At 38.2% G+C, this 26,924-nt stretch overlaps 1 protein-coding gene across 5 annotated transcripts in view; it reads left to right on the top strand.

Annotated features, from left to right (window-relative positions):
- The window catches only part of APAF1 (apoptotic peptidase activating factor 1), a 96,390-nt gene that overhangs the window by 49,921 nt on the left and 19,545 nt on the right, over window positions 1–26,924 (top strand). For 4 of the 5 annotated variants that reach the window (XM_082419319.1, XM_082419318.1, XM_082419316.1 and 1 more), the window contains 6 exons: window positions 8,181–8,342; window positions 11,904–12,032; window positions 14,632–14,757; window positions 19,042–19,161; window positions 20,003–20,119; window positions 21,791–21,916. In XM_082419319.1, the coding sequence (XP_082275445.1) occupies window positions 8,181–8,342; window positions 11,904–12,032; window positions 14,632–14,757; window positions 19,042–19,161; window positions 20,003–20,119; window positions 21,791–21,916 (780 nt within the window). The remainder of the gene's footprint in view (window positions 1–8,180; window positions 8,343–11,903; window positions 12,033–14,631; window positions 14,758–19,041; window positions 19,162–20,002; window positions 20,120–21,790; window positions 21,917–26,924) is intronic. The other variant, XM_082419317.1, reaches the window with a different exon arrangement.

The following is a 26,924-nucleotide window of genomic DNA, read 5'->3' as shown; positions in this document are numbered from 1 at the left end:
TGCCTGAGGCAACCCAACACTGGCGCCTACTTGGGCTCTTTGATGGGGTTAATGGCAGACTCTGGGAGGGCTCACGCCAAGGAGCACTTCCCAGAACCTCCGCTGCCAGTGTCCTTGTCCCCACGGTGAAACAGAGCCACCCCCCGCCTCTGCAGGAGACCCCCCAACACCAGCAGGTAGGTCTGGTTCAGTCTCCCCCAGGGTCACTGCTCCTTCCCCTGGGTCCCGATGCGCACACTACTTTGTGTGTGCCCTCCAAGAGTGGGGTCTCTGTTTCCCCCAGTCGTGTCGAAGTCCTGCAATCAATTCCCACTAGGCTTCAGAGTCTGATTCTCTAGGAATTCCTCCTCCTGTTGCCGGACCCCCAGGTTGGGAAGCCTGACGTGGGGCTCAGAAGCTTCACTCCATTGGGTGGACTTCTGTGGTATAAGTGTTCGCCAGTCTGTGAGTCACCCACCCAGCAGTTATGGGATTTGATTTTACTCTGATTGCGCCCCTCCTACCGTCTCACTGTGGCTTCTCCTCTGTCCTTGGACGTGGGGTATCCTCCTTGGTGAGTTCCAGTGTCTTCCTGTCGATGATTGTCCAGCAGCCAGTTGTGATTCTGGTGCTCTCGCAACAGGGAGTGAGAGCACGTCCTTCTACTCTGCCATCTTGGTTAATCCTCTGTTTCATTAGTCTTTTTTGGAATTTTTTTTGCCTCCAATTCACTTGTCTGTAGTTTTTAATGACCCTCAAAACTTTATAAATTTAAAAAATAAATGCAAAGCCTTCTTCAGAAGGTGTTCTCTTATGACATCCATCCATCTGGTTCTGAGAACATATATATACATATCTACTATATACCTGTATATATATATATCGATAGGTGGAAGCTGCTTGGTCTTCTGATTTCCACTTATAAATTTGTTGTACTGTTCAGTTCAGTCATTTTCATGTGTCATCTTTTTCTTTGATAAGGTTGAATATAGGTTTATGATCTTCAGAGACCTTGTCATCTTCCTGTATCTCTCTGAAGTCCATTGTACACAGTTGTACTCAGAACATGTGCTCAGTAAATTTTCTTGGCATATACCTCTTCCAGGGAAATACTTGAATCCTCCAGGCTCTATTTTGTTCTTTAGAATCTCTAGAGAAGGAGATTTGTTAATGCTACTGGGTGACTCCTACGTTACAGCAAATTATACTCTCTTGATGCTGATCCTCTGTTTGAATCTTTGATCTCTCTTTGTTGACTGAGGATAACTCATTTTTGTATAGATTACTTCTGGGCATCTAGGAATTTTATGGGTAGAATTCTACTTGATATAATTTCCTGGCATCTAGTAGATGTTGGGGCATTCTTAAAATATTCAACCAAATGGATTTGGCCTCTATGACATATTCTCTACAAATATCAAATATCTGTCTCTTCTTTGGGATGGCCATATCAGAGGATTTTTTGGAGGCCCAGTGAAGGCAACCCTCTTCTGAAAGTTTCTTCTAGTCCTATGAGCTTGTTATTTCTTGGTTTTTACTAAGTGAATGATTTCAGAAGGCATTTTATATCTCAAGGAAGGTTTTCCTTTTACCTTATCTCCATTGCTAACGCAAGTTCTGGGAAGATTCCATTATTATTAGTTTGCTTAATGTTGAAGAAAGTTGTGAAACCAGGCCATTTATCTGTTCTACAAGTTTGAGCTTTTTAACTCTACTGGGCCTTCTTTGCTGCCGTTTGTTTCCCGAACTGAATTCACCATAGTGCCTGTTCCAAACCTTTTCTGCTGTTCTTAAGCCCCTAACAATGTCACTGTATCTCTTTCATTCTATGGAGATAACCTTACCTCATACCTATTCAGAAGGTTGACACCACCCAAGAGCTCCCTGCCACGAGCCCCCTCAAAAATTGCCGTAAAAAGTCTCTACTCCCCCTTTTTTCTCATCTCAGTGCCCAGGAAGTCCTCTGCTTGTGCCTACTGTTCCTTTTTTTCCTTCTTCCCCTGAGATCTTGCCTCATTGGTTATTTCCTCTCCGTGTTGCATCTTTAGTTTTTTTTCTCTTTTGAATCCTCTCCCACAGCCTACAGATGTTCTTGGCCCTTCCTAAGCATTATAAAACCAAAAAGTGAAAAACCTTTGATTCTTCCTTGATTGTGTTGTCCTCTGAAATAGTCATTCAGTTTTTCTTTTTGACTAGACCTTTATGACTAGACTTCTTAAGTCACCTTATACTTGCCTCAACCTTCTGACTACTCATTCACTACTTAACCCTTTTTTAGCCTGGTCCTGTCTTCCCTGTATTCCCTTGAAGAGTAAAATCCAGTTTTATTTTGTTTTCATTCTTTTTGTTGTAAAATCTAATGCTCTTTGGATGAGTGTGAAATCCGGTATTTTTCTTTATCCAGTCCTTATTCTTTTGGTTGTATTACGCCCCCTTCTGTTTCCTTCATGAAACTCTACTCATTTGACATCAATGTTTTCTTCTTTCTCTTTCTGTGTCTCTAACCCTTTTAACTCTTTTTCCTGCCCATTAAAATATAGCTGCTTCCTCAAGATGCTAATCTTGACTACCTACTTCCATCACCTTTCTTCCATCCCAGTTCAGCTGGCCTTGTGGCTTCAGTTCTTCTCCCTTCTGTGAGTGACTTTCAGATGTGTTCTCTCCAGCCCTCATTTCTCTTATGTGCTGCATCCTGCATCTTTAACTGCCTGCTCACTGCTGTCACCTTAGATAATATGCCATACCTCAAACTTACTGTGCTCCGAACTGAACTCTTCATTTTTTCTTCCCCAAACTGAACTACTTTTTGTGGTTCCTATATGTTTCAGGATTTTGATTAGATCAGTGTTGAGGATTTTTACATCATTGTGACTGATCACAGTTGGGCCATGTAGTATATGATGATTTTTTTTTTCCCCTTTCCTGTACAACACTTTGTTTTCTTTGGGATTAAAGATGTTGTATATTTAACAGTGAAGCTTTGTTTTTTTCATTTGCTTATTTTTTTTAAAGGTTGACATTTATTTTTTAATTTTTAATTCTTAAAATTTATTTATTATTTATTTATTTATTTATTTTTGGCTGCATTGGGTCTTCATTGCTGCGCACAGGCTTTCTCTAGTTGTGGCCAGCGGGGGCTACTCTTCGTTGTGGAGCGCCAGCTTCTCACTGCAGTGGCTTCTCTTGTTGTGGAGCACGGGCTCTGGGTACGGGCTTCAGTAGTTGTGGCATGTGGGCTCAGTAGTTGTGGCTTGCGGGCTCTAGAGCACAGGCTCAGGAGTTGTGGCTCACGGGCTTAGTTGCTCTGTGGCATGTGGGATCTTCCTGGACAGGGCTCGAACCCGTGTCCCCTGCATTGGCAGGCGGATTCTTAACCACTGCGCCACCAGGGAAGCCCAAAGGTTGACATTTATTTATTTAAATTTATTTATTTTGGCTGAGCCAGGTCTTAGTTGCGGCACACGAACTTATTTGTTGTGCATGTGAACTCTTAATTGCTACAGGCATGCGGGATCTAGTTCCCCAACCAGGGATTGAACTCGGGCCCCCTACATTGGGAGCGTGGAATCTTCCCACTGGACCACCAGGGAAGTCTCCCTATTATTTTTTAAATGTTCATACCACTAATTCATCTTCAAAGTATCCCTTGTCTAAGTTCTTTCTTAAATAATTTAAATGTATCAGGTATTTAATTTGACATTTTCTTTTCTTAGAAATAACTTTCTTAGAGGGTTCTACCTTGCTCCATTATGATTGGTGGTACTATTCCTAGTGTTCAGCTGCCATTCTGGGAGTTCCTTTTGCTTTTTTCTTGAGTTGAAACCCTTGTTTCCTGAATTTCTTGGTTTACCCTCTCAGCTTTGTGGAAAATCTCCTCCAGCTTTCTAAAAAAGAATCCCTGGGAGGTAAATTTTTGAGAACTTGTCTGTCTAAAAGTGTCTTTCTTCTAACTTCATACTTAATTTATATTTTTGACTGCATACAGAAGAAAGTAATTTTTCCTTAGAATTTTGGAGACATTGCTTGCTCCCTTGTCTTCTAGCTTCCAAAGTTTCTCTTGAGGTGTTTGACGCCATTCTGATTTGTATGTGATCTGTTTTCCTGTCTTGAAACTTTTAAGATCTTTTTTTATTCCCAGTATTTTATAAATTTAATGATAATGTGCCTTGGTGTGGGTTTGTCTTCATTTTTTGTGCTTGGCACTCGATAGCCTCTTTCAATTTGGAAATTCATGTCTTTCAGTTCTGGAGGTTTCCTTTAATTATTTGACTTATTCTTCTCTAGTTTCTCCTTCTAGAATGTCTATTAGGGATGTTTTCTTATTTTTCTCTTTTCTTCGTCCATTTGTCCTACTTTTCGGAAGATTTATTTAGCTTTATTTTTTACTCCTTCTATTGTGTTTTTAATTTCTGCTATCGTATTTTTAAGTGTACCCATTCTTATGATCAGTTTCCTTTTTAATATTATTCTTGTTTCATGGGTACAATATCTTTTATCTTTTTCTGGGTATTAGTAATAGTTTTTTTTAAGTTTTCATATTCTTTTATAGTTGCTTTTTTTCCTGTTTGTTGGTTTTGGTTTCTGTCTGCATTTTAGAGCTGTATCTTAGTTGCCTGATCCTTGGATATCTGCTCATGCTTAAAGAGTGCAGCACTGGGACTTCCCTGGTGGCGCAGTCATTAAGAATCCTCCTGCCAGTGCAGGGGACACGGGTTTGAGCCCTGTTACGGGAAGAACCCACATGCCGCAGAGCAACTAAGCGTGTGCGCCATAACTACTGAGCTTGTGCTCTAGAGCCCATGAGCCACAACTACTGAGCCCGTGTACCACAGCTACTGAAGCCCACATGCCCTAGAGCCCGTGCTCCTCAACAAAGAGAAGCCACCACAATGAGAAGCCCGTGCACCACAATGAAGAGTAGCCCCCGCTTGCTGCAACTAGGGAAAGCCCGTGCACAACAATAAAGACCCAACACAGCCAAAAATAAATAATAAGAAACAGACAAACAAAGCACATTTAAAGAGTGCAGCACCAAAAAACTGATAGGAAATTGTGAACTTATTTATAGTGTGTTTCCCTGTAGTGTTATCTGGCTGTCATTTTTTGATGGTGAACTCCTAATGTCAGACTCTTTAGATCTTTTGTCTTGATCTGGTGGGGTATTCAGAGAAAAATCTTCAGTCCCCTTCCTGTAGGGTATAAGTCTGGCTGGCAAGTTCTGCGAAGATATGTAGGCAGAGATCTCAACACTTGGAATATAGACTTTCTCTTAAATTCCCTGTTTTCAGAATGGTGACCCTGCTCTCAACTGTGTTGGGTGTAGATTAACCCTTTTTTCTTCAGCCAGAGTAGGGCAATCTGGATGGCATAGTAGGGGAAGGGATTTCAAGGGACTTTCGATGATTCCTCCTGTGTTAGCTCCATCTTTACCGGAAGGTGCTAGGCCCAACACTTTCTGAGCCTTTTGGGGGTTCTCTGGTATGAATTGGGCTACTTCTTGGCTTTCCCCACTGTGGGCTCAGGATTCAATTTTAAGGAGTCCCCTTATCACTTGTCTTTTTTCTTTCTAGCCTTTATAGTTTTGTTGCTCTAATATCTTCCTCCATTCTCCTTTACCTTGTGAATTAGGCTTAGAGAGAAAAATTCTCTTTACTGTTGTTTTACGTGGGTTTTGGGAGGGTGTGGAGATGAACGTATGTGTTCTATCTTCAGAGCCCTGTTTCTTTCAGTAACGCTATTGTCTCTACTCACCTGTGCTTAAAACATGGGAATAATTTGTCTTTTCACTTAAAATGTATTTATTGATCATTTATTGAGTACTTACTATGTGCCAGATTCTGTACTAGGCATTTGGTTTTTAAACACTTTTAAAAAAAAGTACAGTTCCTGGCTTGAAGTTGTTCAGGGTCTAGCTGGGGAGAAAGGTAAGTGAATAGACAAACCATGAAAATGGTAAAAGTATGTGGAGGGGGCTCAGAGCAGACAGGGGCTCTGTGGGGGAGTGTGCAGGCTCCTGCTGCGGCACCCAGACTGCACTTGTTCTCCCTTTTCATTGTCTGTGCTTTTCCATTTTGTACTTTAGCTTATGCTGACCCCTTAGCCTAGACTCTGGTATTTTTTGGTATTGAAATCCATCGTAAGTCCATCTTAAGTTAGTGTAAAGTGTCCATCTTAAGTTGGTGTAAAGTAGGCTGATCTTCAGGGAGGAGAGTGAGGTGGCCCCCTCTGCAAAAAGTGTTTCCTCAAGCCTATGGCTTTGGTAAAGCATTCCCACTGTGCTGTATCTTCTCCTCTCAAATGACACATCTGGCATATCTTGTGTTAGAGTCATTTATATGCTTGTCTTACCTCCTTTACTGGCCTATAAACTCCTTGAGAGCAGTGTCTATATCTGATTCACTTATATAATCTCAAAGTGACTAGCATAGTGGTTAATAAATGTGTTCAAGATGATAAACCTTTTCCGTGTCCCTTCAAATTGAATTAAGACTTCTCAAAACTCAAAAGAAAAACAATTTAAAAGTCTTCAGGGACAGGATTTTGATTTCAGGTGTGAGTATCAGAATGTGATTGTAGAGCACTAACAGCAGGGGACAGACATTGCTGCACTCTTGGTAAGAACTGCCGTGTTTGTGGCAGCTTTTACTGTTAAGCCAGTAGTATCGTTGGCTGGTTCGCACTGATGCAGTGATGTTTACTAAGCAGAGGTCTTGCAAAATGATGCTGGATAGCAGCATTTCAAGGTCAAAGTCTTGTAAAGCTTTTATTTTCTGAGAGGATGAAGAACCATAAAATTATTTCCTGTCCCAAATGGCTCTGTAATCTTCTAAGTGTTTTATAGCATAGCATGTTGATAAGCATGTGTCTTTCAGGCCTTGATGGTAAACTGTTTCAAAATGTGAGTTTTATTTAAAAATTGCCATTTGAACCACACAAGGACCAGGGTGCACATGGGCCTTGGATACAGTGCAGTGACTTGCTCAAAATGAAATGCTGGTATTTACTTGGTGCCTCAATATGTGGAATTTCATCACTCCTTGGATAGTGGCTAAGGTCAGGTCCACATGCAGAAGATGTAGTTTAGATAGATGTAGTGAAATTGCGTTGTGTTAGTTTTCTTTTTCTTTCTTAAATCCAGGCAATGATTGCTTTGTTTTTTGTATTAAGAGGGAAACAGAGTGTGATTTCTCATATAATCTGACTGATGTGACTAAAGCTTCTGGCACTGATGTTCAGATTTTCTCTCTTCAGTGTCAAGGAGGGCTAACTACTTTAGATGTCTCTTTTGGTTCATCCAGTTTACCTATAGTTATTGCAAGGGGAAAGGTTTTGGTTTTGGCTGTATTTCTAGTGTATATAATCTTTAAACTCAAGAGAGATTTAAACGTGTGCCTGGCTAGTCAAATCGGGTTTTACCCTGGGAGCTGTGCTTTGGAAGCTGAGTTAAAGCCTGAGAAGCAGCTTTTTTTTTTTTAAATCCTTTTCCTTGGCTAACCCTTTGTCTGTGTATGGCAGCCATTATCATTCTGTGAAACTGGGACACTGCTCAAGGCCCAGGGGAGTGAAGATGGATCTTCTTGAAGGCCTTTGTCATTTGGGCTGCTCAGGTGGCTCTGTTAGCGAGTGAGGCTTGGTCTTTTGTATCCCATTCCTCAGGATCCAGTTGTGTTAGAGCCCTGTCTGACCCCACCGAGCACACCAGGTGGCTTGCTTCCTTTCAGCACATTTTTGTTTTCTATTTTCAGGGACTTCCTTATGTCTCTGATGTTCTGCTAGGTTATAATTCAGCTTGGGCTGGGTCCTGTGTGTAGTGTCCGTGCTGTGCATGTGAAGCAGACCTCATGCCTGGCCCAGCAGAGGGCAGCCGTGGCAAGTCGTGAGTCTCTTCTTTTTTCCACGCTCATTCTTGCTGTCAACACCTAATCTTTAGCCTCCTCCACACCATGCAAGGCTCTTTTAACATTTTGTGTAGTTTTACATTCTGCATTTTGGGCAGTGCTCTTAAGTTTTTTCTTTTTAGGAAGGTGCTGAATGAACCTGGAATACTTAATTTAAAAGCCTTATGAAAAGTTATGCATAATTAAGAATAAGTCATTAGGTGAACTGAATAATTTGCGTGACATTTAGGCCAGGTGGAATTCTAGAGGTGTGATTTGAGATCAAAACAAACTTAAACGTTTTTTTATTTTTGTAATTTGAAGCTTTGGGATGTGAAATCAGCAAACGAGAGGAAGAGCATTAATGTGAAGCAGTTCTTCCTAAATTCAGAGGAGCCTCAAGAGGATATGGAAGTGATAGTGAAATGCTGTTCATGGTCTGCTGATGGTGCTACGATAATGGTGGCAGCAAAAAATAAAGTCTTTGTAAGTACCAGTATTTTAAAAAGCCAAATTTAGTCTAATTTAAAGAAAATTGAAACATCTAATTGATTTTTGCATTTTAACACTGTTTATTGATATAAAGTATAGCTGAACAATTTTGGGCAGATGCTCTAACCTCCCGTAGTTCTCAGAACTATGCTTCAGGGAATGTCCATAGGCCTTGTGAGGAAAGGTCTCCATGGTCACGGGTTTGGGAAATATTATGTATTACTTTCCGCTATTAGAGGTACTTCAGTGTGTACAAACATATTTAAGGACTCCGGAATCCTACAATAAAGAAACAATTTATGTTGTTTAACCAGTGTTTCTCAAATTTATCTAAAATATGGATGGAATGCTTTCTGCATTACTCTCCCCCCCTTTCCCCCATTTGAAATACATTGGTTTAGGTGATTTTTGAAGTTATTTCTTAGCCATAAAATTTTATGATTTGGTGACTGAGAGAAATACTTATCAACAACTGAAGAAGTTTGTGAAATTTCTATGAAGTAAATAAGGAAGATATGCAAAGAAAGGTAAATGGCAAGGAAATGTATCTTCTTTATTCAATTCAAGTGATAGTACACATTTGTAGTATTCAGAGTGCTCTTACATATAATTTCTTTTGATATAAATATCCAAAGGGCACAGCAGATTGCAATAGCCCTATGATAATAATGAGGCAGCTGAGGTTCAGAGCAGCCAAATAATGTATCCACAGTTACACTGTGATTTGGAGAGCCAGGTCTTCTGATTTAGGGCTCAGGGCCGTTCCATTCTGATGGTAATTTTAAAGACTTAAATAAGAGATATTACAAGTTTATTCTATTTTATTTTAAGCTTTATTGAGGTATAATCGACATATTGTAAAATATTTTAAGTGTATAACGTGATGATTTGATAAACGTATACTGTGAAGAGATTCCTCCCATTGAGCCAGTTAACACGTGTCAGCTCACGTATTTGCCTTTTTTTCTTTTTCTTTTTTTTTTTTGTTGAAAATATTTAAGTTCTACTCTCTTGTACTATGCAGTGTTATCAACTATAGTCACCATGTTATACATTAGATCCTCAGACCTTATTTATCTTATAACTAAAAGTTTGTATCCTTTTATCAACCTCTCCCTATTTCCCCACGCAAGAGATTACAGTTTTAAAGAACACAGTTGAAATATACATATAGTTGGGGCCTTCCCTGGTGGTGCAGTGGTTAAGAATCCACCTGCCAACGCAGGGGACACAGGTTTGAGCCCTGGTCCAGGAAGATCCCACATGCTGCAGAGCAACTAAGCCCGTGCGCCACAACTACTGAACCTGTGCTCTAGAGCCCGTGAGCCACAACTACTGAAGCCTGTGTGCCACAACTACTGAAGCCTGCACACCTAGAGCCCATGCTCCGCAACAAGAGAAGCCATCACAATGAGAAGCCTGCGCACAGCAACCAAGACCCAGTGCAGCCAAAAATAAATAAATAAATAAAATAAATCTAAAAAAATATATATATATACATATAGTTGTATAAAAACTGAGGGGCCATTTATATTATTATTATTGATCTAGTAGTTATGACCCTTGGATCTTGGTTGCTTATAGGTTTTTACCCCTTTAGCAGGAAACCAAAGAAAAATATCTCCTTTTGTCTTTAAGTATGTTAAAGTCTGTAAGAACAGAAGGGAACCACTACATTTACAAGATGTGAAGATTTGTAAAATTTGCCATTTTAACCATTTTAAAGTACACAATTCAGTGGCATTAATTACATTCACAATCTTGTGCAGATATCACTACTTTTCCAAAACTTTTTCATTGTCCCAAACAGAAACACTGTAACCAGTAAGCGGTAACTCCCTATTCTCTCTCTTCAGCCCCTGGTACCTCTAATCTAAACTATGAATTTACCTTTTCTAGATATTTCATATAAGTGGAGTCGTACAATATTGGTCCTTTTGGGTCTGGCTCATTTCATTTAGCATAATATTTTCAAGGTTCATCATGTTGTAGCATGTGTTAGAACTTCGTTTCTTTTTATGGCTTAGTAATAATCTTATACGGATATACTGTATTTTGTTTATCCATTCATCTGTTGTTGGGTTGTTTTCACCTTTTGGCTATTGTGAATAATGCCACAAGAACTGGTGTACAGGTATCTGTTTGAGTCCCTGCTTTCAGTTCTTCTGTGTATATACCTAGGAGTAGAATTTCTGGGTCGTATGGTAATTTTATACTGGGCTTTTTGAGGAACCACCAGACCTTTCCATGGTGGCTGTACCATTTTCTGTTCCCACTAGTAGTGTACAAGGATTCCAGTTTCTTTACATCCTGCCAACACTTGCTTATTTCCATTATTAAAAATTATAACTGTCATATTAGGTGTAAGGTGGCATCTCATTATGGTTTGGTTTGCATTCCCCTAAAGACTAATGGTGTTGAGCCAAATTTGAATGTTTAAAGTTATCTGTCCAGTGAGAGAGGAAAATAATTTTATATTGTGTGAAATGCTTTCCTGTTTTAAAAATCTATAGGCCAGCTCTTTATTTTACCATGCTAAAATAAAGCTACCCTAAGATTACCCTTAACTACATGTAGATTCCAGTTCTTACTCTTTGGTCTCTATTCTTTTCCTCTATTTCTTTCCAACTCTCTTGTGTTATTAGCCCACTCCTATTATTAGGTCTTTTCTTTTTGCTACCCAATAATTGGGACAGCTGCCTATTCCATACTTGCCAAGTTTCCTCTATGTCTCTCAGCCACTAATTTTCAAGAACAACTTGTCCTGGGAATCATTTTAAGTATGATTTCCTGTCATTTATTGTTGGCCCCTGATGCCATGCTGCTTACCATCTATGTGTGCTCCCAGGGCTATGCATTCACAAAACATTTTCATGGCTTCCACTGGAAACTTTTTTTTTCCTTCCTGAAGACTATGGCTTGGCCTTAAATCGTTATACTGTATATTGGTATAAACGTTTTTATCATTTGGCAAAAACTTTGGAAGAGTATATTCAGCATTTAAACATCTTTCAAAAATTGAAATGAAGTTTGAATTACTCAAAAATAGCCTTTTTTGGTTCAAAAATGGGAAAATGATTGATAATGGAGTACTTTGGGCTCTGAAGAGAAATAGAAATGATTGAACTAATTTCATTTCAGTAAGTCTCTGCCCTATATTATTTTGATCATCTTCATTTATGAGTAGGCATTTTCTCTTTTGAATAAACGAACATTAGGGAGAACTGTTCTGTATATTAATTTGGCTAGTCCATTCATGTATTCACAAAGGTTTTATTTCTCTCTAGGCTAGCATGATCATCTGTGATAAGTTTTCCTTTATAGGAAACATGTTTCAGGATGAGCAGTATTTAAAAAGTATATGTATATTTATATCTTTTTAATGAGTTAATAATTATGCCAATTATCAGTAATTGTAGTATTTTTTTAGGACTTATACTCTATGTTTGAAATGGGAGGGTATTCTTTTAGAAATAAATTTAGATTCACTTTGGGTATAGCTTATCTTTTAACATATTTTACTTTTATAGATATCTCTCTATTTTATGTTGACAGCTGTTTGACATTCACACCAGTGGCCTGTTGGCAGAAATCCACACAGGCCATCATAGCACTGTCCAGTACTGTGACTTCTCCCCCCATAACCATTTGGCAGTGGTGGCTTTGCCCCAGTACTGCGTGGAGGTGAGTAGTTGAATTTACTCTGTGAAGTCTGGGTCTTCAGAGGTACAAAGATGACAAAGAATGGGTTGCTTAAACCATTAACTGCTGAGGATGTTTGCTTGAGAAATTATAGAGTGTTTTCTTCATAGCATAATGACTTTTAGCTTTAGGATATTAAGCCACATTGACAGCTTTAATACTTTAGCAGTGATTGAAGAATTGGTTTGACAGTAAACAGAGAATGACAGACAACATCATTCACCAGGCATTTATCGAACAGTCAGTATGTGCCAAGGTCTGGGGAAACAATGGCATGACCATTGGTTTCCTAGGCAGAAACATGGCATCTCTGAAATATGGGCACAGACTCTTCTGTAAAAGAAACGATGAGAAATGAGTCCAGTTCACATTTCTTAGATCATTGAGAAAGGTAAGATGGAAGTTAAAATTAGAATTGGTTAACCTAGAATTTTCATTGCTAAGCACTAATGAATAAAATGATTTCTTGTTTATATTTATAATTTTGCCCTTAACCTGATGGATTTAATACTCAGTGTCTATACCTAGAAGAATTCTACCCAGTGAGTTGCTATATTAATTTTTTCAAAAGCAGTGAATTCCCTGATATTTTTTCTCCATAGATGGATTAGTTTTTCCAAGCTTTGTTACTACTCATTCCTTGAGTTTATCTTACCACCAAGTAATTTGAAGCCCCTTGTGATTACAGTCCAAGAAGATGGGTATGGGCCTTTATTTGGAAAATAGGGAAATTCATTTGGTTCACAGGCTACCTTCAAAGGAAGCTTGACTATGGCAAGCACTTCTTCAGTGTTCTGAGCCTGTTTCAGTGATTTTTTAGTGAGTTCGCCAACCTTGCCGTATACATGAAGGTATGGCTGGAGAGTGGCTGAGCTATAGCCCTTCAGCATGGAGATACATATAAGATGAGAGTGAGTGGATAAGCTCTGTAAGCTCCTCCTCATTCTGAGTACAGCAGTGCAACTAACACTGAAGAACTTCCCTGTGAGAATCTACCCATTGGAAGCAGAGGCAGTGAGTGTGAACGAGCTCCAGTCCTGTTTGCAGCAATGGGAAAGAGTAGGTGCTGTGGGCAGTGTTCTCTTCAGCAGAGGCCTTGAATCGAAAGATTCAGAGCTACTAGGAGATCTCACACCTTACCCGTAGATCCTCAAGGTAGGCGTGGTTGGAAATTTCCCCTTCCTGGGTTTTGCCTGGATTTTAGGAGGAGTGGAGGAGCAACCCTTCTTTTGGCCTTTCCTGTCACTTCTAAAATCCTTACCCCTTGCTATTCTTAAAAATCTCCTGGAAACATTGTCTTTCTTCTTGAAATATAGGGACTTAGTTTTGGAGGCTGTGAGTGACAAAGAAATGATGAGAGAGAGCAAGAAGGGAAGAGAAAGAAGGATTTTCAAGGGAGATTTTTCAGTTGTGGAACCACTTTCATTTCTGGCCTTTAGCTCTGTATGTCCCAGATTGGGCTCCAGAGATAAGGCAGAGAAAATTTCACATAACGAATTGGTAACCATAGAACTCACTGATTGAAAACTACTGGGCATGTGATGAAGTACTTGTTTTGTCCATGCTAGTTCTGAAATAATAAAGTAGGTCTGTAATTCAGAATGTAATGAGAGGAACTCAGGCACATATGGTACTTCATTAGACTGGAATATATTGAGTAATTTGCAGCAGAACTCAGGACAAAATACAGCCAGGCTAGTGATAGACATTGACAATTTGTAATAAGCATGAATAACAGGAGAAGTACATACATGTACAATTAGCACATTCATTTGTTTCAGGGTTTTGCAGTCATTTGAAATGAGGATTAGATGACAGTGGAAAATAAAATATGGAAGCCACTTATGTTCATCCTATTATTTTTTTAGATTGATTTTTTAAAAAATGGATAAAATGTTTGTATGACTCCAAATCAAAGCTTTATAATAAATTTTATTCAGGGAAGTCTGACTTTCATCCCTATCCCTTCCCTGCCACTCTCTCTCCCTACCTTCTGAAGGTAACCGTTTTTGTCTTAACATCCTAATGTTTCTTTTTGCATGTATAAACAGATATCTATATGTGTAATATATAGCCTTATATATCCATCTATATATATATATATCACATCTGTATCCCATCTCTAGATTCACATATTTGTTTTTTAATCTCATTTAGTATAGCTTGCATATATATATATATATAGAGAGAGAGAGAGAGAGTAACATATATACTCTTCTGCAGAAATGTATATACCATTCTTTGCTTTTTTGGTGTAAACAACATATCCCAGAGACTAGTCATTATCAGGGTGTTTTTCTCATTACTTTATTAAGATTGCGTATTATCCCATTTTGTGATTAATGCAGTTTATTCAGTTAGTTCCCTATTGATGGTCATTTGAGTTGTTTCCAGTTTTTTGCTGTTAAAAATAACAATGCAGTGAATAATCCACACAAGTTATTTTGTATTTTTGCTAGTGTATTTTTGGGCTATATTCATGGAAGTAGAATTGCTGGATCATTCTTGCTATTTTTAATATTCTTGATATATTCAAAATGCTTATGAATGTGATTTCCTATTTGTTGTGTTTATTCTGTAGGTGTGGAATATGGACTCATGTTTAAAAGTAGCTGATTGCAGAGGGCATTTAAGTTGGGTCCATTGTGTGATGTTTTCTCCTGATGGATCATCATTTTTGACGTCTTCTGATGACCAGACAATCAGGGTGAGATATATTGAGATTTTCATTTTAGACATTTAATGATGGTAAGCTAAATCTCCTACCAATTAAGAAATTGATGGGCAGTATTGAGGGAAGTAAAACAGGAAACTGCTGGTTTCATATTTATCCTTGAAAAGAGCTATTATGTGGACTATAGCAGTCACATTCATTCAGTACATGTTCATTGAGTGTTACCATGGTCCAGGTGCTAGAGAAGTCCAATGATTAAACTGTATTTTGGTTAATTTAAATATATTACATTTGAGTCCTCAGAGTAACTTTGGACTCTTTCCATTACCTTGAATTCCCACATCCAATTACTTGCCAATTCTAATGGATTCTATTGATACCTTTCCATTTTCTATCATTTATTTCTACTTTTCCATTTCAAGTTTAGGTGCTCATTAGCTGTTGCCTTTCTTGTATTAGCCTCTGCTACAAGTCTTTTCTTTCTTGATTTTTTACATGCTGCTTGCAAGGTATATTCCTCATGTACAATACAGTCATGTAATTTTCTTTTCTTTTTTTTTTTGGCCAAGTGGCTTGCAGGATCTTAGTTCCCTAACCAGGGATCGAACCCGTGCCCCCTGCAGTGGAAGCGCAGAGTCTTAACCCCTGGACCGCCAGGGAAGCCCCCAGTCATGTCATTTTTGCTCAAAAACAGATAGTAGCTCCCTTGTCTACCAAAGTATTGGGTTGGCCAAAAAGTGCCTTCGATTTTTAAGTAAAAATAAGACACATTTTTCATTTTCACCAAGAACTTTGTTGAACAACTTATTCACCCTTCCGTTCCACTACCTTCTGCCATTTTTTCAGGCAACTTCATAATTGCGTCTTCCCAAAATTTTTTATCTTTTTGAGCAGAGAACTGTTCCAGGTGCCTTTTACAGTCTTCCAGGGAATTAAAATTTTTTCCATTAAGAGAATTTTGTAAAGATCTAAGTAAATGGAAATCCGAAGGTGCAACATCTGGTGAATATGGCAGATGAATCAGAACTTCCCAGCCAAGCTGTAACAGTTTTTGCCTGGTCATCAAAGAAACATGTGATCTTGCATTATCCTGATGGAAGATAATGCGTTTTCTGTTGACTAAGTCTGGACGCTTTTCGTTGAGTGCTGCTTTGATTTGGTCTAATTGGGAGCAGTAATTCTTGGAATTAATCGTTTCGTTTTCCGGAAGGAGCTCATAATAGAGAACTCCCTTCCAATCCCACCATATACACAACATCACCTTCTTTGGATGAAGACCAGCCTTTGGTGTGGTTGTTGGCAGTTCATTTCGTTTGCCCCACGATCTCTTCCGTTTCACGTTATTGTACAGTATCCGCTTTTCATCGCCTGTCACAATTTGTTTAATTAATTAATTAACATCTTTATTGGAGTATAATTGCTTTACAGTGTTGTGTTAGTTTCTGCTGTATAACAAAGTGAATCAGCTATACGTATACATATATCCCCATATCCCCTCCCTCTTGTGTCTCACTCCCACCCTCCCTATCCCACCGCTCTAGGTGGTCACAAAGCACAGAGCTGATCTCCCCGTACAATGCAGCTGCTTCCCACTAGCTACCTATTTTACATTTGGTAGTGTATATATGTCAATGCTACTCTCTCACTTCGTCCCAAATGGAACGTTTTCGTTACGTTTCAATAGAGAATTGCATGTGGAAATATGATCAAGAAGGTTTTTTTCACTTATGTGGAACCCAAACATTAAAGCAGTGAACATATTCAAGCTGGTGCAGGTGATTTTCAACGCTTGATTTGGATATTTTGAGTATGTCGACTATCTCCCGCATGGTATAACGTTGATTGTTGTCAATTACTATCTCGATTTGATTGCTGTCAACATCAACTGGTCTCCCCGACCGTGGAGCATCATCCAGCAAGAAATCTCCAACATGAAACTTCGCAAACCATTTTTGATGTGTTTGGTCTGTCACAGAACCTTCTCCATACACTGCACAAATCTTTTCTTTTGCGTTTCGTTTGAGTTCTTTTTTTTTATTAATACATTTTATTTATTTATTTATTTATTTTTGGCTGTGTTGGGTCTTCGTTGCTGTGCATGGGCTTTCTCTAATTGCAGCGAGTGGGGGCTACTCTTCTTTGTGGTGCACGGGCTTCTCATTGTGGTGGCTTCTCTTGTTGTGGAGCATGGACTCCAGGCACGCGGGCTTCAGTAGTTGCAGCACGCGGGCTCAGTAGTTGTGGCTCGCGGGCTCTAGAGCACAGGTTCAGTAGTTGTGGTGCACGGGCTTAGTTGCTCTGCGGCATGTGGGATCTTCCCGGACAAGGGCTCGAACCTGTGTCCCCTGCATTGGCAGGTAGATTCTCAACCACTGCGCCACCAGGGAAGCCCTCAGTTGCGTTTTTACCTTTCTTGAAATAATAAAGCATAATATGCCCAAAATGTTGCTTTTTTCTTCCATCTTCAATATTAAAATGGCTACAGAAAAATTCACCAATTTTGATAAGTATTTTTTTTTTTAAATGCATGCTAATATGGCAGCTGTCACATATAGTCTAACAAAATTGTTTTGAATGAAGTTAAAGATAACTAAGTGCTACTAGAGCCATCTTACGGAAAAAACTGAATGAACCTTTTGGCCAACCCAACAAATACGTACTCCAAAGTCTACCATTAAACTTCTCTACAGTACAGCCTATTCTGTACCAGTCTGTCTTCTGTTTTATTTCTACAGGTAACCTACACTGAATTGCTCACATTTCCCCAAACACCCTGTACTTCCCTGCTTCTGTACTTTTGCTTATGTATTTTCTTTTTTTTTTTTTAAAGGTATTTTAAAAAATTTATTTATTTTTGGCTGCGTTGGGTCTTTGTTGCTGTGCAGGGGCTTTCTCTAGTTGCGGTGAGCGGGGGCTGCTCTTCCTTGCAGTGCATGCGCTTCTCATTGCGGTGGCTTCTCTTGTTGCAGAGCGCGGGCTCCAGGTGCTTGGGCTTCAGGAGCTGTGGCTTGCGAGCTCCAGAGCGCAGGCTCAGCAGCTGTGGCGCATGGGCCTAGTTGCTCCGCGGCATGTGGGATCCTCCCGGACCAGGGCTCCAACCCATGTTCCCTGCATTGGCAGGTGGATTCCCAACCACTGCACCACCAGGGGAGCCCTATGTGTTTTCTTATGTTTGGAATAACCTACTTCTCTGTATCTCTCCTTGTTGAAATCCTAATAGCCCTACAAGTCCCCTCAAGCTTTCAGTGAAGCCTTTCCTAGTATTCCATTTGGGGGAATGTCTTTCTCCTTTAATGCTATGTGACTGTGTGTCATTTTCTTATGGTACTTATCAAATTGTGCCTTGAATTTAAGCACAGAGTTATTTTTTTTTTTAACATCTTTATTGGAGTATAATTGCTTTACAATGGTGTGTTAGTTTCTGCTGTATAACAAAGTGAATCAGCTATATGTACACATATATCCCCATATTGCCTCCCTCTCGTGTCTCCCTCCCACCCTCCCTATCCCACCCCTCTAGGTGGTCACAAAGCACGGAGCTGATCTCCCAGCACAGAGTTATTTTAAAACTCTTAACCACTAATGTTTCACTGCCCCTCAGACTTGTTCACACATCTTAAATTATAAGCTCTTTTGAAGCCGGAGACCCTGGTTTGTCCCTGTAGCATCTAATACAGTGTTTTGTACAAATTTGTGTTTAGCTAAAATTTGTTTAGTATTTACTGTATGCCAGACATTGGGCAAAGTACTGTGCCTGTGTTAATTTGTTAATTCTTATAGCAATCCTTTTTGCAGCTGAGGAAACAGTCACAGAAAGGTTAAGTCAGTGCTGTTTAAAGTGCCAGTCTCAATAAGCTTGAGCCAGAATGTAAATCAATGCACCACTTCCTTCATCAAGAATGTCTTGTTTAAAATAATCAACTGTATCATAAGCATACTGTTAACAGTGTGTTTAGTGATATAGCTGATTTGCTCCTTATCTTGGTATCAGACAGTGAGAAACAGCAGGAGGTCCTTATCTTTGAGCAGCACCAGGTTAAGTAATCTGCCCAAAGTCACAACTTTCAGTAGAACTAGAATTCATACTAAGGCATTTTGATTCTAGCATTCATTACTCTTAATAATAACTGCTTCTTCCTATACTATGTAATTAATAAATTTCTATTGTTGAATTATAATCTAATTGAAAATTTTCTAGCATTATAGGCATTTGGAGAGTGAAGTATGATTGTATATTGTTTTTAAGACTAAGACTTGTCTTTGCATTATTTCAGAGAATGCAGTTATCTTACTTTAGTATTTTAATTTCTTAATCAGCTCTGGAAGACAAAGAAAGTATGTAAGAACTCTGCTATAGCATTAAAGCAGGAAATAGATGTTGTGTTTCAAGAAAATGAAGTGATGGTTCTTGCAGTTGATGATATAAAACGTCTGCAAGTGAGTATTTTTTAGAAAATAGTTGGAAAAAGTGTTTTGATTGAACTCTCAATTCAAAATTTTTCTTGTTTGTTTTTGGACTTGATCATGCATAATTGTATAGTATCTAACAGATGCTCAGTAGGTATCAGTTTTATAAATATGTGGGTCTTGAGCTGAGGCTCAGATATGCTAGTATTTAGAATTAAACAAGGTGATACCTTGCTTACCTCATTCCTCTCCTGTTAGTAACTGGAAGACAGGGAGCAAGAACATGTGAGAGAATGAGATGAGGTAGTGGAATGGAACTAGAGTGAAGAGAGAAATGGAATAGAGGAGAGGAGAGAGAAGTAGAGGGAGCACGCACATGGAAGTTGTGAGATGTAGCAAGAGCTTGAGACAGACTGACAGACTGACCCATTTTAATTTTAATTTGTCTTTTTATGTAATGTCTGTCTCAGTCCTGTTTCACCAAACCCCTTGAAAAATATCAGGGAAGTGTATTTTAATAAACGATAGCCCTATTAAAATGGGCTTTGTGAAGAAATGGGAAACAGAGTGTGGCGCTAGCTGTGGGATTGCAAATCAGACAGATGTGTCTCAGGTGGTCGGCACAGCAGCTGCTTTTTAAACCTTTTAAAGCTTGTTTTATTTTACGAAAATGTATATGAACCACAAAAGTGAAATGAAATGGAAGTGTGAAGTGCTAAATGCAGCTGCTGAGAATAGAATAGGGTTTTGTTGTTCCCCTGGGAGCTCTTGTTGGTTATATTCATTTTAATTTTTCAGTTGAAGTCTCTGTTCTAAAGAACAAAAACTGCTCTTACAGTCTAATACCTGATTGTGACTTATTTTTCATTAGCTCATTAATGGAAACACAGGTCAGATTGATTATCTGACTGAAGCTCAAGTGAGTTGCTGTTGCTTAAGTCCACATCTTCAGTACCTTGCATTTGGAGGCGAAGATGGAGCCATTCGGGTATTCAGTTCTCTTCTGCAGAGGCAGTCCGTGCAGTATAGTTTTTATTTAAAATTAATGATACACCTGGCATTGTAGACTTATATACTAAATAAATCTTTCTATGATAATTAGTCATTCCTCTGTTAGATTAAAAATAATCTTACAATCCTATTAGTTGTATATTTTTCATATTGCTTTTACTATTCTTTCTCATACTTTTTGTCTTTTTGTGTTCCTTATTCTCTGCCCAGTTGTCTTGCTGTTCTCCAAATATATCAAACACTCTCAGAGATTTAGCTAACTGTGCAAAGAGCATTTTTTCTCTTCTTAGAAACTTGGCCGTTGAGGGGTGTAAGTTGTTTCCATGTTGGTTCTGATCAGGTTCATCGGGAATATCAGTGCAGGTGCCTTATGTTTACCTATTTCACCAATCCTCACTGTTCTACGTTCGGTATTAGAAGTACACCAGTTTACCACCTGAAATCCTTAATTTATCAAGTAAGATCAAATAAATAAAAATAAAATCAGCTTGTAAGGAAAAAAAGACAGTATAATAAAAATCATTTTGGAAAAAAGTGATTTCATCACAAGTGAAATTCATCACAAAAGCACATTTTCTCTAGGTACATAATAGTTTTTCAAAGAATTTTGACTCCTTTTCTCACCTGAGCTTTTTGGAATTGTTTCTTAATTTGTTAATTATGCCACTAGCCACATTTATTTTACTTTGGATTCATTGTCGTAAGGAACTACACAAATATTCTCCAGTCCGTATTGCCCCACAAAGAGGAGTTTTTTTTTTTACCTTCCAGCTTTATTGAGATATAATTGACATACAGCACTGTATAAGTTTAAGGTATACAGCGTAATTATTTGACTTACATCATGAAATGGTTATCATAGTAAGTTTAGTGAACATCCACCATCTCACGTAGACACAAAATCAAAGAAATAGAAAAATATTTTTCCTTTTGATGAGAACACTTAGGATTTACTCTCTTAATAACTTTCATGTAGAGTGTACAGCAGTGTTAATTATATTTATCGTGTTGTGCATTACATCCCTAGTGCTTACTTAGTACATATTTACTTATTAGTGTGAGTTTATTTGAAAGCCTTTTTGATGTAGTTGTTATTTTTTGAGTTCTTTTCTACTTTCTTATTTTCTGTATTTGGCATATTAATCTTTAGCCCTTTCAAGTCTCCTCAGTGTACTGCCTCCCAGCCTGCTCGTATCCTCTTTTCCTTTACCTGTCTCCCTCATCATCCTTTATCTTGCATTGTCTCTGTGTTGTTTTATAAAGAGCTTGCCTTGTCTCTCATCCAGGATTTTTTTCTTTCTTCCTTCTCATCCATCTTAAATGTCATTTTCTTTTTGGAGGCTGAGCTCAGACTGCTACTTGTTTGATGAATTGGGTAGTTGAATACTCAGAAGGACCACTGGTTCCTACTGCCATCTGGTCATTCCAGTGAATGTTTTATTTTAGGGTGTGTATGTGTGTGTGTGCATAGATGTGCATGTCTGTATTTGTGCCATTCATTTGTGTCTCTTTAGTTAAACTGAAAGCACTTGAGATGGAAATTCTATACCCTTCTGTAGTCTAGTTTCGATTTAATATTTTGGGGTTGTAATGCCTGGGTGTTGCTGAATTTCTTTGTATTAATTTTCTCTGGTTTTTTACTTTGAAGATTTTAGAACTCCTAAACAACAGAATCTTCCGATCCAGGATTGGGCACAAGAACACTGTACGGCACATGCAGTTCACAGCTGATGCAAAGACTCTTATCTCAAGCTCTGATGACTCTGCAGTTCAGGTGAGAGGGAGGTTGAACCTCTAACATACATAATGCTGACTCTAATGAAGGAACACTTTGATTATGCCTCAAATCTAATATGTATTTTAAACTTTCAGATCAGATTATTTTGGGCTTCCCTTTAGATTATGCACATGGGCATAAATGAAACCCATATTTTTCTGTGAGTGAGGCACGCAGTTTGACTCAGAACCCTCTAATGGGAGATTGTTTATTTTGAAAATCAAGCATTCATTTGAATTCTCCCACCTGCCTTGGTACTTGGATTTGAATCAATAAATATACTTTTTGCCACATTTATGTAATTTCTATTTTTCTTTACAGTAGTAAAATCTGATTGAAATAATTTCATTCTTTCCTTTAAGCGTAAGATGTTTATTACAGGGATAAAATCCTGTGAAAAAAGAATAGTTTACCATAACGAAGGATTGTGGATCTAGAGGCCTTAAGACTACTGTATGTTCTTTTATTTTTTTAACATCTTTATTGGAGTATAATTCCTTTACAATGGTGTGTTAGTTTCTGCTTTATAACAAAGTGAATCAGTTATACATATACATACATCCCCATATCTCCTCTGTCTTGCGTCTCCCTCCCACTCTCCCTATCCCAGCCCTCTAGTTGTTCACAAAGCACCGAGCTGATCTCCCTGTGCTATGTGGCTGCTTCCCACTAGCTATCTATTTTACATTTGGTAGTATATATAAGTCCATGCCATTCTCTCACTTCATCCCAGCTTACCCTTCCCCCTCCCCGTGTCCTCAAGTCCATTCTCTACGTCTGCATCTTTATTCCTGTCCTGCCCCTAGGTTCTTCAGAACCATTTTTTTTTTAGATTCCATATGTATGTGTTAGTATACAGTATTTGTTTTTCTCTTTCTGACTTACTTCACTCTGTATGACAGACTTTAGGTCCATCCACCTCACTACAAATAACTCAATTTGGTTTCTTTTTATGGCTGAGTAATATTCCATTGTATATATGTGCCACATCTTCTTTATCCATTCATCTGTTGAAGGATACTTAGGTTGCTTCCATGTCCTGGCTATTGTAAATAGAGCTGCAGTGAACATTGTGGTACATGACTCTTTTTGAATTATGGTTTTTTCAGGGTATATACCCCGTAGTGGGACTGCTGGGTCGTATGGTAATTCTATTTTTAGTTTTTAAAGAACCTCCATACTGTTCTCCCTAGTGGCTGTATCAATTTACATTCCCACCAACAGTGCAAGAGGGTTCCCTTTTCCCCACACCCTCTCCAGCATTTATTGTTTCTAGATTTTTTGATGATGGCCATTCTGACCGGTGTGAGGTGATGCCTCATTGTAGTTTTGACTTGCATTTCTCTAATGATTGGTGATGTTGAGCAGCATCCTTTCATGTGTTTGTTGGCAATCTGTATACTTTCTTTGGAGAAATGTCTGTTTAGGTCTTCTGCTCAATTTTGGATTGGGTTGTTTGTTTTTTTGATATTGAGCTGCATGAGCTGCTTGTAAATTTTGGAGATTAATCCTTTGTCAGTTGCTTCGTTTGCAAGTATTTTCTCCCATTCTAAGGGTTGTCTTTTCGTCTTGTTTATGGTTTCCTTTGCTGTGCAAAAGCTTTTAAGTTTCACTAGGTCCCATTTGTTTATTTTTGTTTTTATTTCCATTTCTCTAGGAGGTGGGTCAAAAAGGATCTTGCTGTAATTTATGTCATAGAATGTTCTACCTATGTTTTCCTCTAAGAGTTTTATAGTGTTTGGCTCTACATTTAGGTCTTTAATCCATTTTGAGTTTATTTTTGTGTATGGTGTTAGGGAGTGTTCTAATTTCATTCTTTTACATGTAGCTGTCCTGTTTTCCCAGCACCACTTATTGAAGAGGCTATCTTTTCTCCATTGTATATTTTTGCCTCCTTTATAGGTGCGTGGGTTTATCTCTGGGCTTTCTATCCTGTTCCATGATCTGTATTTCTGTTTTTGTGCCAGTACCATACTGTATTGATTACTGTAGTTTTGTAGTATAGTCTGAAGTCAGGGAGCCTGATTCCCCCAGCTCCATTTTTCTTTCTCAAGATTGCTTTGGCTATTCGTGGTCTTTTGTTTTTCCATACAAATTGTGAAATTTTTTGTTCTAGTTCTGTGAAAAATGCCATTGGTAGTTTGATAGGGATAGCATTGAATCTGTAGATTGCTTTGGGTAGTAGAGTCATTTTCACAACATTGATTCTTCCAATACAGGAACATGGTATATCTCTCCATCTGTTTGTATCATCTTTAATTTCTTTCATCAGTGTCTTATAGTTTTCTGCATACAGGTCTTTTGTCTCCTTTGGTAGGTTTATTCCTAGGTATTTTATTCATTTTGTTGCAGTGGTAAATGGGAGTGTTTCCTTAATTTCACTTGCAGATTTTTCATCTTTAGTGTATAGGAATGCAAGAGATTTCTGTGCATTAATTTTGTATCCTGCAACTTTACCGAATTCATTGATTAGCTCTAGTAGTTTTCTGGTAGCATCTTTAGGATTCTCTATGTATAGTATCATGTCATCTGCAAACAGTGACAGCTTTACTTCTTCTTTTCTGATTTGTATTCCTTTTATTTCTTTGTCTTCTCTGATTGCTGTGGCTAAAACTTCCAAAACTGTGTTGAATAATAGTGGTGAGAGTGGACAACCTTGTCTTGGTCCTGATCTTAGTGGAAATGGTTTCCGTTTTTCACCATTGAGAACAATGTTGGCTGTGGGTTTGTCATATATGGCCTTTATTATGTTGAGGTAAGTTCCCTCTATGCCTACCTTCTGGAGGGTTTTTATCATAAATGGGTGTTGAATTCTGTTGAAACCTTTTTCTGCATCTATTGAGATGATCATATGGTTTTTCTCCTTCAATTTGTTAATATGGTTTATCACACTGATTGATATGCGTATATTGAAGAATCCTCGTATTCCTGGGATAAACCCCACTTGATCATGGTGTATGATCCTTTTAATGTGCTGTTGGATTCTGTGTGCTAGTATTTTGTTGAGGATTTTTGCATCTATGTTCATCAATGATATTGGCCTGTAGTTTTCTTTTTTTTATGATATCTTTGTCTGGTTTTGGTATCAGGGTGATGGTGGCCTCATAGAGTGAGTTTGGGAGTGTTCCTCCCTCTGCTATATTTTGGAAGAGTTTGAGAAGGATAGGTGTTAGCTCTTCTCTAAATGTTTGATAGAATTTGCTTGTGAAGCCATCTGGTCCTGGGCTTTTGTTTGTTGGAAGATTTTTAATCACAGTTTCAATTTCAGTGTTTGTGATTGGTCTGTTTATATTTTCTGTTTTTTCCTGGTTCAGTCTCAGAAGGTTGTGCTTTTCTAAGAATTTGTCCATTTCTTCCAGGTTGTCCAATCTACTGACATATAGTTGCTTGTAGTAATCTCTCATGATCCTTTGTATTTCTTCAGTGTCAGTTGTTACTTCTCCGTTTTCATTTCTAATTCTGTTGATTTGAGTCTTCTCTCTTTTTTTCTCAATGAGTCTGGCTAATGGTTTATCAATTTTGTGTATCTTCTCAAAGAACCAGCTTTGAGTTTTATTGATCTTTGCTATTGTTTTCTTCATTTCTTTTTCATTTATTTCTGATCTGATCTTTATGATTTCTTTCCTTCTGCTAACTTTGGGGTTTTTTTGTTCTTCTTTCTCGAATTGCTTTAGGTGTAAGGTTAGGTTGTTTATTGAGATATTTCTTGTTTCTTGAGGTAGGATTGTATTGCTGTAAACTTCCCTCTTAGAACTGCTTTTGCTGCATCCCATAGGTTTTGGGTAATCATGTTTTCATAGTCATTTGTTTCTAGGTATTTTTTGATTTCCTCGGTGATCTGTTGATTATTAAGTAGTGTATTGTTTAGCCTCTGTGTGTTTGTATTTCTTACAGATTTTTTCCTGTAATTGATATCTAGTCTCATAGTGTTGTGGTTGGAAAAGATATTGATACAATTTCAGTTTTCTTAAATTTACCAAGCCTTGATTTGTGACCCAAGATGTGATCTATCTTGGAGAATGTTCCATGAGCACTTTAGAAGAAAGTGTATTCTGTTGTTTTTGGATGGAATGTCCTATAAATATCGGTTAAGTCCATCTTGTTTAATGTATCATTTAAAGCTTGTGTTTCCTTATTTATTTTCACTTTGGATGATCTGTCCATTGGTGAAAGTGGGGTGTTAAAGTCCCGTACTATGATTGTATTACTGTCGATTTCCCCTTTTATGACTGTTAGTATTTGCCTTATGTACTGAGGTGCTCCTATGTTGGGTGCATAAATATTTACAATTGTTATATCTTCTTCTTGGATTGATCCCTTGATCATTATGTAGTGTCCTTCTTTGTCTCTTGTAATAGTCTTTATTTTAAGGTCTATTTTGTCTGATATAAGAACTGCTACTCCAGCTTTATTTTGATTTCCATTTGCATGGAATATCTTTTTCCCTCACTTTCAGTCTGTATGTGTCCCTAGGTCTGAAGTGGATCTCTTGTAGACAGCATATATACGGGTCTTGTTTTTGTATCCATTCAGCCGGTCTATATCTTTTGGTTGGAGCATTTAATCCATTTATATTTAAGGTAATTAGCAATATGTATGTTCCTGTTACCATTTTCTTAATTGTTTTGGGTTTGTTATTGTAGGTCTTTTCCTTCTCTTATGTTTCCTGCCTAGAGAAGTTCCTTTAGCGTTTGTTGTAAAGCTGGTTTTGTGGTGCTGAATTCTCTTAGCTTTTGCTTGTCTGTAAAGGTTTTAATTTCTCTGTCGAATCTGAATGAGATCCTTGCGGGTAGAGTAATCTTGGTTGTAGATTCTTCCCTTTCATCACTTTAAATATGTCCTGCCAGTCTCTTCTGGCTTGCAGAGTTTCTGCTGAAAGATCAGCTGTTAACCTTATGGGGATTCCCTTGTATGTTATTTGTTGTTTTTCCCTTGCTGCTTTTAATATTTTTCTTTGTATTTAATTTTTGATAGTTTGATTAATATGTGTCTTGGCATATTTCTC

Source organism: Balaenoptera physalus (assembly GCF_965194825.1).
Source record: "Balaenoptera physalus genome assembly, chromosome: 13".
In the NCBI taxonomy this organism is placed as follows: Eukaryota; Metazoa; Chordata; class Mammalia; order Artiodactyla; family Balaenopteridae; genus Balaenoptera; species Balaenoptera physalus.
Note: the sequence above shows the minus strand (reverse complement) of the source record. Positions and strands in the feature narration are given on the sequence as shown.